This window comes from Parasteatoda tepidariorum, chromosome 3, assembly GCF_043381705.1.
Source record: "Parasteatoda tepidariorum isolate YZ-2023 chromosome 3, CAS_Ptep_4.0, whole genome shotgun sequence".
In the NCBI taxonomy this organism is placed as follows: domain Eukaryota; kingdom Metazoa; phylum Arthropoda; class Arachnida; order Araneae; family Theridiidae; genus Parasteatoda; species Parasteatoda tepidariorum.
Genome location: NC_092206.1, coordinates 2,965,494 through 2,979,028, shown reverse-complemented (window position 1 = coordinate 2,979,028; position 13,535 = coordinate 2,965,494). Strand labels below are relative to the sequence as shown.

The window sequence follows — 13,535 nt, the reverse complement described above, 5'->3', positions numbered from 1 at the left end:
GAGAACAATTACCTCCTTATGATTGATTTAAATTTGTTTCAAGTATTTTGTAATAATATTTAATCAGCAATTTAGATAATTTGGTTTTTGCCGGTTTTTACCAGTTTTTGCCGGTTTTTACCAGGTTTTTGCCACTGTCCTGGCAAAAACCCCTTTTTGCCGGCAAAAACTCCAACCCTGCTCTCAATTATTTTGACAAGAATAAAAACAAGTAATATTTTTAAATCAATTCCTACTTAGGTCAATAAAGAAAAATTTTATTTTAGTTTAAATAATTACAATTTTTTCTCCCATATAAAACTAAAATTAAATTTAATGAATGGACAAAAACTGTATTACCATCAAGAGTCATCCACTACAAGTTCAAAAGTATTGCAACTTGAGTAGATGAAGTACATATTTTATGAACGATTGATTGAACAAGATATGAAGGAAGAGTGTGAACTAATAGTAGGAATTGAGAAAAAAATAGTCTCATAACTACAAAAAAAAATCTTTTATGTAAGATTATCAGAATTTTATTCGTACTAAAATATAAAATTCAAAAAAAGTTATTTAAAAAACTTTTTGTTTTACTCAGATTCAAAACTTTATCAATTACTTTGTTCTTGTATATTTAAAAAAAATTCAGTGATGAGTTTCTCTTAAATCTAAATAACTGCTAATAGTAAGAATTGAACAACAACAAAAAAAGTGTGTATACTTACAGCAGTTTTCCTTCAGCAGGACCTGCTTTGAGCACATCAGATATAGTGATTGCTGGATCTCCAGAAGAAAAATTAGGGTTATCTTTCCCACCACTCACAGCTACACCAAAACCGTAACCGGGTACCTAGGATTAATTAAACACTTATTTTAGTACACAACTCAGACAGGATGAACTCCATGAGAAAGACAAAAAACTTTATAGTTACAAATAAATATTTTAAATACAAATTTGGGATGGGTTGACCTATCCAGGGATGATTGTGGCTCAAAAATCCTGAATATTTCTTGAGCAAAATCATTCAAAAAATTAATATCTTTATAAATTTAAATCCTTGAAATTTTCAAAACATGATATTCTAAATGAATTATATGCAGCATAATTAAAATAAATAATTATGTGTAAGTTTATTTTTATCTCTTCTAATCGCATTACCAAAAAAAATTTTTTACAAATGAAAGAGATGCCAAGCATAAATTCTTGTTCTAATATTTTTAAATAAAATATACAAGACATTTTATAGATAAAAGTGATTGATGATTTCTTGAAACTTCTGGACTTTGGATTTCCGGAAGCTTTCGGATCGCGGTTAGCGAAAAATTCGAAAATCCGGATTTTTCCAGAGCTCAATCACCCCTGTATATCTGTGGGGTTAGCTAAAATCAAACTAGGGACTTTTGTGTCCATAGTTTACCCACCACAGAGAGAGAAAAAATTTCAGCTAATCTTTCACAGCACCCCCCAAAAAGATGGATAAACCTACTATTTGGAAAGTTTCAACTCAATAAAAGAATATTTGAACCCTGACTCTAATTGTGAAAATTTGAAAAAAAAATCACGGTTTTTTACAACAACAAAAATCTTGCATTTTTTGCAATAAAATTTGAATTTCAGAAACAAAAACATTTTATAGATTCATCTTTTATTAAAACCTGATTAAAAAAAAAAGACTGAAAGATTAAAGTATTTTTTTGATAATCCTCCCAGCAATCTGTTTAAAGACTGTAAAATTAATTATTTTGTTATCAGTAAATATTATCAGAATTTGACCAAAAGAAGCAAATGAAATCAGATTCAAATGAATTATCTGTTTCATAAATGAACACACGAATTTAGTAATATGAAGAATGATGTAAATTCCCATTTTTATTACAAAAAATAATTGTTGACCCCTAAAAAAAATAAACATAAATTCCAAATGAGAGTCTAGTAATTTCCATAGATAAAACTTTTAAGAATAGTTTAAATAATGTTAGTTCTCATTTTGCCAAATATCTTCTTTTTGTGTAATATCTTAAAGAATAATGTCAATAAAAAAAGTAAAATTTTAAAGAAAGGATTAAAATGGAATTAAAAAGTTTTATCTTGATTGTTTTAAGATATTCGCATCTGAATATTTCTTTTTAAAAAAAAACGAAAATTGAAAAGAATAAAATGATATTACACCACTTTTATTCATCATTTTACATTACATTCATCTAATTTCAAGCCATTGAAGAATTTTAAATGTCTGTGGGCAAATATTGCAGAATAAACTGAAATAATATAATGCTATAAAATCTCTAAATTCAGTTATTTTATAATTTAATTTTTCTAAATTAAACACAATGATAACAATGCTGATATGATACAGACTTTGTGGGAAAAAAAACCTTCTAGCTTTTCCTAAGATTGATAAATTCTTTGCTTTGTACAAAAGATATCTCTTTTTAAATCAAACTTCAAACATAATTTAAAGACAGACTTTGGTGCTTGGCGACAGGGTCTAAACATTATTTTTTTTTTAGCTCTCGGAATAATAGTTTAGACAGAATAATAGTATATACTAAGAATAAAAATATAGATCACACCTTTTTAAAGGGTTCTATTAAAGAAACTCCTTTTTCTTACAACCACCCTAGTCATATACTCCCTCCCGACCAAGGTGATGTTAGCAGCAACATAGTCACAGAACGTTACAGAGTTCTTGCAGAAAGATTTTTCTTTGGGAAGTAAAAAATTTTGCTTTTCTTTTCTGCAGAAATTTTTGAAAGATTTTTTCTTTTCTTAGGAATTATATCGGAATAAAAGGTATCCAAGAGATACCTCTCAGGCGCATCGGACTGGAAAATTATTTTTCTTCTTTTCTCATTTGAAAATAAGGAAAAATGAAGTAAAAAATTTGGTTTTCTTTTCTGTAGAATTTTTTGTATGCAGTTATTACTATTAATTTCCACATAACTTTTAAAATTCAATATTTTTAATACGATATGAATTATTACAACTGAATCTTGAAGGAAAACAAGCATTTAGTAACTAATTTTTTAAGAGTCCGATTCCCGTGACTTTGTCGTCTATTTTTTTTTTCAGCAGTCACTGCTATGGATTTCACTATTTCTTATTATGTGATGATGATTTACAAAATGCAAAAAGAAAATAATTAGTGTGTTACCCCCGACAAAATACGAGAATATCGTCGATAATATTAGAATTTTTAAAAAATTTCATATTCAATTAAAAAAATTACTTAACTTAATCCAAATTTTTTTTATTTCTTTATTTTATTTATTTTTTTATTTATTTATTTATTTTTATTTTTTTTTGAAGTTGATGCTTCTGTTACTTAAAAATTAGTAACATGTATATTTGTTATTTTTAAAATTATCTTGCAGAAAGATATTAGTATTCGAGAGGAATGTCGCAGAAAGCCTGAAAGAAATTCTGCCAGGGGGGCAAACGCAGCACAAGAACTGATCTGAAATCAGACACTGATTACACATGAATTATACTCTGCACAGAAAAGTTGCACCTCCGTATTTTAGTTAATATGAAATTTCTAATAATTAAAAGTATAACTAATAAAGTGAAAAACATAAACATTTTAAGTTTCACTATGTTAAATAAAGTCCATAAGTTGGACTCATTTAAAAAATTTATAATTTCAACATTTGATTGTAGTACAAACAATCAGGATTCAAATAAACGTTATAAAAAAAAGTCACTTACCCTTGCTAAAATGATTGTATGATATTCCCATATACCACGTTCTCTCCACTGCTATAAAAAATTAAAAACTTTTTAAATAAAAATTTTATAATCCAGCTACTGAGTTTTGATCACATTATTATAACTTATTTTCACATTTTCATAGGACATCACACATGATTATTAATAAACAAAAAGGCAGATATCTGGGAGGGTCATCAATGTAAAATTAAAAGAGTTATAACAGTATTAAACTATAAATCATTTTCTTTTTTTAAAACAGTATTTAACAATAATGTGTTTATCATGCTTTCTAAACATTACTCCTGGTTACTATTACAAATAAATAAATTAGATTTACTTTTTAATAAGTTTCAATTTACTTTTACCACATATTTTATGTAAAACTGTATAAGCCACCATATGCAATAATGTTAATAAATGCAAATTAACTATTTCAAATTGAAAGGCAATGCTAAGAATTAACTTTTGGCATAACAGCTATAATCTTTTTTAAAAAAATTTAATGCTTCTTCTTTTCTTTAGTAACAGAAAATCTAAAAGGTAAGCCTAAAAGGTAAATTAGTTNTCAATTTACTTTTACCACATATTTTTTGTAAAACTGTATAAGCCACCATATGCAATAATGTTAATAAATGCAAATTAACTATTTCAAATTGAAAGGCAATGTTAAGAATTAACTTTTGGCATAACAGCTATAATCTTTTTTAAAAAAATTTAATGTTTTTTCTTTTCTTTAGTAACAGAAAATCTAAAAGGTAAGCCTAAAAGGTAAATTAGTTTTCAAAAAAAAAAAAAAAAAATAGATGATTGTGTTATACAGGGGACATAATACTTAATCTGCTATAATTTATGAGGTTTCTATTATTTTTCTTTTTTTTTTTTTGTGAAAGTACTTAAACTGTAGAAATTATAAATCGTTTCTCAAGTCTATAAAAATTTTAAATTTTCATAAAAAATATTTTTAGAATTGCTTCACTACTGGAAGTAATCTGATTTTTTTTTTAAAAAAAACTAGAAATGTTTCATCTTTATGAATAAAAATGATGGACATTTTCTTATAACTATCTTAAGATATCACTTTCATTTTCGTTAGTAACCAAAATATTAATTTGTCTTACAAATGAATACTTTGAACTTAAATACTTGAGCTTTGAATACTTTTAATGAACTTAAATACTTGAACTTTGAATACTTTTAATGAATACTTGACATAAAAACTACATTCATAAAAGATTAACCATAAATTTGATTTGTTTGTCTTGAATTTTCTCACACTCAGACATTGAAATTTACACTATAAAACAGTGTATTCTACACAGATTGAACAAATTTATTTTAACAACTTTTTGTTATTTAATACTTTAATGTTTTTGTATGGCATTAATTTTTAGTAAAATTAAGATAGATTTGGAGAAAATATGTTTAAATGTGATATTTTAAGTAGTTTTTGCACAGAATGTTGCAAAAAGCAAATACAGAATGATCTGAAAAACCAAGGACATGCAATGTTTATATTTTTATTAAGCAAAATAAAATAATTCCAGATGCCGAAACATCAATATTAAAAGTTAATTATGCTTTGAAATTAAACAATTTATTTACATTTATATATAGAGAAATTTCTTAAATACTTGTCCAAACAGTGCCCATTACAAAAAAAATTTATCATATTTTTTAAACCAATATCTGAAGTCAGATGTTTAAGTTATATTGTTTCGAATTTGCACTATAATTAACAGAAACATTCTTTAAATGCGAACTCATCGAATGTTGTAGTCTTTACAGAGCAAAACTATGTAAAATGCTATAAATTCAATGGTTTATTTTTAGTTTAGATTATTTAATCATCCTTTTCTTTATATATATAACTAAAAATACTATGCAAAAATACTAAACATACAAAAAAAAAATTTATTTTCTCTACATAAGCAATTTTTCTTATTTTTTATTTAAACACCATTTAATAGGTCAAAGAAAAGGTAATAATTAATTAAACTTAAAATGTTGATACAAAACAATGACTTGTATCTCAATACAAAACAATCAATCTCAGCAAAAATATTCTTAACTCAACGCTTTTTTTTTTTCGACTCAACACTTTATTAGTAGTAAATATTCTTGTATGACTTTTCTTTCTGTCAGGAAGAAAGAATTGAAAAATTTTTGAATCATTAGGCCTATTTTAAATACAAAAGATAAAATGTATTGAATATTTCTTTAATAATTATTTATTTTAACTCAATTTAAGCTAACATTGATACTTTTCCATCTCTTCACCTCCGTTAGTGAAACAAAAATATTTACTAAACAAAAAGGAATCATTATCAATACTTAATTTTTTAATCGTAAAAGAAAATATTTACATTTTCTCGACATAACCAGAATAGTTTCATTTTATTTTGGGTGAATACTCCTGTAAGATAGTGCTTATGCGCATCGTATTTTTTGTAAAATAATTTATTAGTTATATGTCAGTTAGTAGATGACAAGGAATAGAGTTTTGTGGTTGCCATGGTGATAGTTTTGGAATGTAAATAGTTTTTGTTTTTTGAGTGAGTGTAAGACATTTACTGTGATTTTGTTGTGAGTTAATAAATCGTAGATAAATAAATAGTAGAGTTTTCTTAATTATTTGATTCGAAGGCCTTTGCCTTTTAATTGAGATCATTTTTAATTTTGTACTTTTTGACAACTCTCTTAAAATAAAATAAAAATACACATAAAAATTTTTTTGAAACATTCTCTTCAAAGTTATCTCTCAGCTAGTATTATAAAATAGAACTAACTTATTTTCAGCCTGAAAAAACAAAAAATTTCAATATGTAGCATTCTTGTATTCCATAATTCTTAATTAAATTCTGAATGCTTGCACAATTCGAAACGAAAATCAAATATATACCAACAAAGCGGTAAAATTAAAGAGTTATCAATATATAGACAGCTCTTAAAAGAACCTTTTTCTAATTAAATCAAAATATCTTAGGATTAAAATGATGCAGAGAAAATTAGCTTCAATGCAACAATTGAAACGATTTGTTTACATATATTTAACTAGTGACTATGAAAAGACGATCGGTTAGCTCAACACAATTCCACGATTTCATTGGATGAGAGTAGGAAAGCATAGAGAAAAAAAAGAGTGCGAAATCTATTGTTACTAAATTATGACCGTATAATTTTTGGATAACTTTTCAAAATTAAAAATAGTAAAATATCATTTTGTCAAATGTAAAAAAAAATGACAACGCATGCTTTTACTACTAGAGTGTGGATAGTCATAAGAAGATGGGAAAACATTAGTTTCTGTCTTAAAATATTTCAAGCTGGGAGGCTCTGCGCCACCTGTAGCACATTTCGATCGCCAATTATAACATAAAATTAAACTAAAAAAATGTAACAAAAATCCGAATCTTCCGATTTTTTTTTTAATCAATTATTTTAAAACCCAAATTTTTATTCATAAAAAATGAGTTGCGACACAAAAATCAGGGTTGCCAGAAGAAAAAGTTAGACAAATATCTTTCATCAGGAGAAGTGCTGCGTGTGTAAAGAAAGGGAAATTCATCAGGCACTGGCGTGACTAATCGATGTGTGTGCCACCAATAAGACAAGCTTATTAAAATAATGAAAGGGGTTCATATACCCAATCAAGGACAAACCGCAGACAATCCAAATTAAAGAGGCATAGAGCTATGTTCTACCAAGCAGAACGGGGTCAAACTTTCTCATTCTTCAGACAAAAAACGTATAATAGTTGCACTTTACATTAGTACTTGATACTTTTTTTATTTCGGCAGATCGACGCCAAATTATTAGACGCACTATAAGATTATTCTATGTAAAATCTTAATTACCAGATGATACAGAAGAGGTTCCCAAATCGGGTTCCGATAGAGTTTTTTTTAATCAGTGATGATTTTCAAAACTTGTGATTAAATTTATATTCGATTAATAGCCGATTATTTATTTAATATTTCCGTTATTTTTATGAAATTATTTAATCGTAATGCTTGTAAAGTAAGAAATTTCAAAGCAATTTTTTATTAATAACAAATACATTTACGAAAAATTCCTTTAGTATTTCCGAGTCGAATAAAAATAACCAAATACAACAATGTTTGTTTCTCTAACAAACGTTTTCTTTCTTTTCGTTTTTATTTTAATATAATAAACCACATTTCATCGAATGCATTTTCTGTTAATTCATAGATTTGAAATCTAAATAAAAACTCGATTAAATTCTGCTTCAAACCTGAGAATTCAACTGTCTGACATAAAAACCAATTTTAAGACTCATGTTGATAAAGGATAAAAAAAAATTTATTCATTCATCAAATATATTCAAAACAATTAGTAAATATAAGATCATTACGCATTTTCTAAATAATAAATAGTATTTGGTTAATTGTTGATGAAGTCTCGGGGTTCCACGACCATTTAGGGTTCCGCAACCGAAAAAAACAAGTGGGAACTGTTATTGTTTTTACGAAACATTGTTCGTGTATCAATTGGTTAAATTAGATGATGTGTAATATAAATTCCCGGCTTGCACCGACCACAGTGCTAAATATCAATATCCTCAGTGGTAGAAGGGGTTAGTTGCCATCAAGTTAGCCGTGGGAGGTTCTCGTGGACTTCCTCTCCATGTAACGTTCCATCAAAAAGTCCTCCACGAAGGCAAATTTCCCGTAATAATTGATCCATTTGTCTTCTGGATTGAGTTCAAAATGACAAGGCTACGGAGTTGAACAGAAAATTGGGTCAGCTGTTCAACGACGGTTATAAAATAAAACACTGTGTAGAGACGGAAATTTTTAATTATTCATTTTATTTTAATTTACACAGATTAATTTACATATTTTAATATTAATTATATATTTTAACATTAATTAATACTTGCAATGGAAAGACGGAATTTAGAAAAAGTATTAAATTAAAACATTGTATACACTTACCGTTTAACAACATGAAATTTATCGTGATAAACAATACGAGAAAATAACTCACTATCTTATAAGAAAATATCACTATTACATTCAAAGTTTAGTAAATGTTTTTTTTTTAGAACTCTAGAAAATATCACTATTACATTCAAAGTTTAGTAAATGTTTTTTTTTTTTTTTTTTTTTTTTTTTTTTTGTAAAGTGATTAAAAAAATATCTTATAGAAGAAAATCTTTATAGAAATTCATATGACCTTTTTGAAGAACCAAAAATTTCGATATGTTATCTGCAATGATGAAAAGGTAAACATCAAAGTTTTAGACTTTTTATCAATCAACTTAGTTATATAGTAGCATGAAATAAAATTATTTCAATTAATTATAATTCTTTCAAAACTGAAGAAAACCAAGTGGCTTTTTAAAATAAAAATATTTGTTTTTAATCAAAAATAAAAAATTAGGATGGGGGGGGGGGAATATGGCTTTTAATCACATCACGTAACACAAAAGTGTAATTTAAAATAAATTACCCGTAATGTTCTTGAATGAAAGTAAAAAATAGATAACTGTTTTATGGAGTAACATAAATGCAAATTAAATATTTTAATTAAAGAAATCGTATGGATCTAAAATAATTTAAAATAAAACAAATTGCATTATAGCTCAAAATAAAATATGGCATTCAGTTCAGTGTATTTTCAACCATAAGACATATATATTTAGTGAATTATAAGAGACTTGACGAATGTTAAATCCTAAAGCCACAAAAAATTTGAAACAACAATTAACAGTTTAAAAACCCACATTCGAATTTCGTGTTTGTGATAATATCGTATTAAAAACAAATCATAAATTGAAGTCGGCCCCAAAAAAAGCATGTCATAAGTAACAATGAAAATGACTCATTCGGAAATCGTAATAAAAACCGAATAAAAAATATCAGAATTTTGGTAAAGCCTAGCAATAATTGTTTTTGTCTTGTTTTTTAGTGGGGCCATCTATGGCCAAGAATTCTACTTCTGCCACACCTGTTTCTAGGGAGAACCCATCATTCCTTCACAGATCGTAATTTTCACCTGAACCGATCAATCTCCAATCCAATACCACCATAGCTTTAATTTGATATGGGAACATGAAGGACTTTGTGATCCGAAAGATTTAACGACAACCAGTCCACATTTACTACACGGGGAATTCTCAGCTCCCTACTAACCAGGATATCCGGACCTAGCAATAGTCGCTCTGAGTAAACATTTAACTTAGGAAGACATCTAACAAAAACAAAATATTTATCTGCTTTGAAATTATTTAGTTTCCTTTTAAGTCTTTAAACATAAAAATGAATTGAAAATAATCTATTTTTATTTATATTATTAAAAAATCAATATGATACATGTTGTTGATGCGGGGTAACAAAAGGGGGATAATTTATCCATGAATCTTCCCTTCTAATTAGTGTGATTCTTACAGTTGTAAATAAACCTGTATACACAAGACATTACATTAATCAATTTTGAATAAGAATTTGCTATAGAAAATATTTGGTTTGAATAACTGAAATGAGAAATTAATAGATTAATGTCTTGCGATTGCTTGAGTTCAGATTGATACATCTTTGAGTCCCTTTCGGAAAATAGTTCACTTTCAGACTCTGAGTTCTTCCTTTGATTTATGGTGTTGGAACCCTGCCACCATAATGAGTGATGTAAAAGCTCCTTGGCTTCACAACCACGTGACAATATATCCGCTGGATTGGATATAGACGGAACATAGTTCCAAACACAATTCTGTGATAATTGTTGGATTTCTTTTACTCGATTGGCGACATATTGTTTTAACTTTAGACAGTCATTTTTTATCAATGCGAGAACTATTTTTGAGTCTGAATATATATAGCACTGTTCGTTGGGGACATTCAGAGAGTTCCGTACTTTGTCCAGTAGCCTGCATGCCAATAGAGAANTAAGACATTACATTAATCAATTTTGAATAAGAATTTGTTATAGAAAATATTTGGTTTGAAAAACTGAAATGAGAAATTAATAGATTAATGTCTTGCGATTGCTTGAGTTCAGATTGATACATCTTTGAGTCCCTTTCGGAAAATAGTTCACTTTCAGACTATGAGTTCTTCCTTTGATTTATGGTGTTGGAACCCTGCCAGGGCCTGATTACCGAAAAGGCACAGGAAGCAAGTGCTTCCCCTGTAAAATTCTAGGGGGGCCCCTAAATGACTGAAATTAAGGGCCAAATTTCTTATTTTTTGCAAAAGCAAAAAATAATAATAAAAGAAGTAAGAAAAAAATTGGCGTAAAAAAAGAGACTAATCTTGCAAAGAACCTTTCGTATAACAACAAGAAATTTTATAATTTAATTTAGTGAAATATTTAAATTTTGTTAACTGATGTGCTAGCTACTCCCTCATGTTTTTGTTACTATAAACCACGTAAAGAAGGGTCCAACATGATTGCATAAGATCTCCGTATTCCTTTCTACGGTTCTTATAGTTTTCACATGGTTCTTTTCTCTTTAAAATGTACTGTTTTTGGGCGAAAAATATCAAAAGTTTCTTTTGCTCAAATTAGGGGGACTCCAAAATCCAATTATGCTTCCCCTATTTTCAGATGTTAATCGGGCCCTGAACCCTGCCACCATAATGAGTGATGTAAAAGTTCCTTGGCTTCACAACCACGTGACAATATATCTGCTGGATTGGATATAGACGGAACATAGTTCCAAACACAATTCTGTGATAATTGTTGGATTTCTTTTACTCGATTGGCGACATATTGTTTTAACTTTAGACAGTCATTTTTTATCCATGCGAGAACTATTTTTGAGTCTGAATATATATAGCACTGTTCGTTGGGGACATTCAGAGAGTTCCGTACTTTGTCCAGTAGCCTGCATGCTTATAGAGAAGATAACAGTTCAAGACGTGGAATAGTGAGTTGTTTTATAGGAGCAACTCTTGACTTAGAACACAATAGTTCTGATGTAAGATGGCCGTCTACATTTCGAGTTTGTACGTAAATTGCTGCTCCGTAAGCAAGGACACTGGCGTCGGCAAACATGTAGTTCCATTCCTGATGCATTGTCTGTCACTTTGCGTTTCACATGTAACTCGTGTATGGCTGGAAGATTGTGGACGAACAATTCCCATTCTTTGGCTAAATCTGGAGGAAGCACATCGTCCCAAGTTAACTTGATTGTCCAGAGTTTCTGAAGGAAGATTTTTGCTTTTGTGATAATTGGGCCCAAAAGTCCAAGCGGATCAGAGATACGTGCTATGATGCCAAGCACATCTCTCATTGTATAGGTTTCTTGCCTTTTTAACGAAGTGAGTTGAAACCGGAATTCATCTGTTCTGGCATTCCAGATGACACCCAACGTTTTTGTAGTCTCGTCAGTGTTGGTAAATCTGTGCTCTACGACATCAGTTGACTCGTCTAATTCAACTGCATTGGATATCCACTTATGTAACTTAATGCCACAAGATCTTAGAAGACCAGACAATTCAGATTTAAGACGCACAGCTGTTAAGTACGTTTTCCACTCCACTGACCACATCATCCATGCAACTATCCTTCTCGAGAACCTCGGCAGCAAGAGCAAATCTTTCAGACTCATCTTTGGCTGCCTGGAGGATTGTTCGAGTGGCCAAAAACGGAGCTGAAGTTGTGCCGTATGTTACGGTTTTCAATCGGTACGTTTTGCACGGTTGATACTCGCTTGTTTTCCAAAGGATGCGAAGGTTTCTTTGGGAAGGCTCAACTTATATTTGACGGAACATTTTTTGAATATCTGTCGTAAATGCAATGTGATGTTTACGGAAACGCACCGAAATGTCGAAAATGTCCTCTTTTACCTGTCCTTTCATTTGTAGATCATTTAAGCTTACATCAGTTGAAGTAGGTGCTGAGGCGTTGAAGACTACTCTGAGAGGAGTTGTAGTCTTTTCAGGGCGGTAGACTCCATGATGCTGCAGATAGCAGTGAAGATAATTGCTTTTATCAACTGGATCTTGATCATCCTCTTTTTCTACGGGCTCCATGTGACCCATATCTAGGTATTCTTGCATGAATTTAATATAATGACNACAACACCCCTTCTTAAAAAGTGCTTCTTTACTAATAACAAATAGCATAGGCTATGTTTTTTTTTACAAAATAGTAAAAAAAAAAAATTCTTTTTCATAGGTTGTTGTTGATGCGGGGTAACAAAAGGGGGGTAATTAAACCATGAATATTCCCTTCTAATTGGTGTGGACTGTAATATCGCTGGTAAGACCTAAATTTAGTAATTTTTCTAAATCTGGTAAATGCTAACATTGGAATACGACAAGAGAGAGAGCACCACTACAACCTTATGACAGCTTGTTTATTGCTACTCTGAGTGTTACAAAAACGTTACGGAAGATGGCGCTGGAGTAAAGATGCAACAATACATTTATTTTAAAATGATAGTGTCAATCACCCCTCTGAATAAACACAAAGCAATTTCTAAAACTTTTAAAATTATTTCCAGCTTTCCTCTCGTTATAGCGGTTATATTCCCTTTTTAAGTGGCCTGTTTAGGTTCTACAATTTTTTTTTTATTCCTAATAGTTATTTTATTTATTAGAGTATCAGTAAAATTTATTGTAAGAGTATCAGTAAAACTAAGATTGCAACTTATGTAACATTACATATGGTTGTCTGTAAATTTCCTTTACGCATGTGTATACCCTTTTTTTCACAAAGCAAATTAAATCATTAATTTTTTCATCCATTATTTTTTTATTCACTTTGATTTTATTATATTTCTTTAAATGTTAGTTTAGAAGTCAAAGATTTTGTTATGCATGCCATCGTTCGTTTATTATAGGGCATTACGCAACAATCACCATTAATAGATTTA

General features: G+C 29.1%; 1 protein-coding gene across 1 annotated transcript in view; it reads right to left on the bottom strand.

Moving 5' to 3' along the window:
- Positions 1-13,535, bottom strand: part of LOC107447528 (tight junction protein ZO-3) — a gene marked incomplete in the record, with an annotated part of 114,597 nt that overhangs the window by 67,410 nt on the left and 33,652 nt on the right. Inside the window, 2 exon segments of the mRNA XM_071178201.1 lie at positions 708-832; positions 3,692-3,742. Of these exon segments, the coding sequence (XP_071034302.1) occupies positions 708-832; positions 3,692-3,742 (176 nt within the window).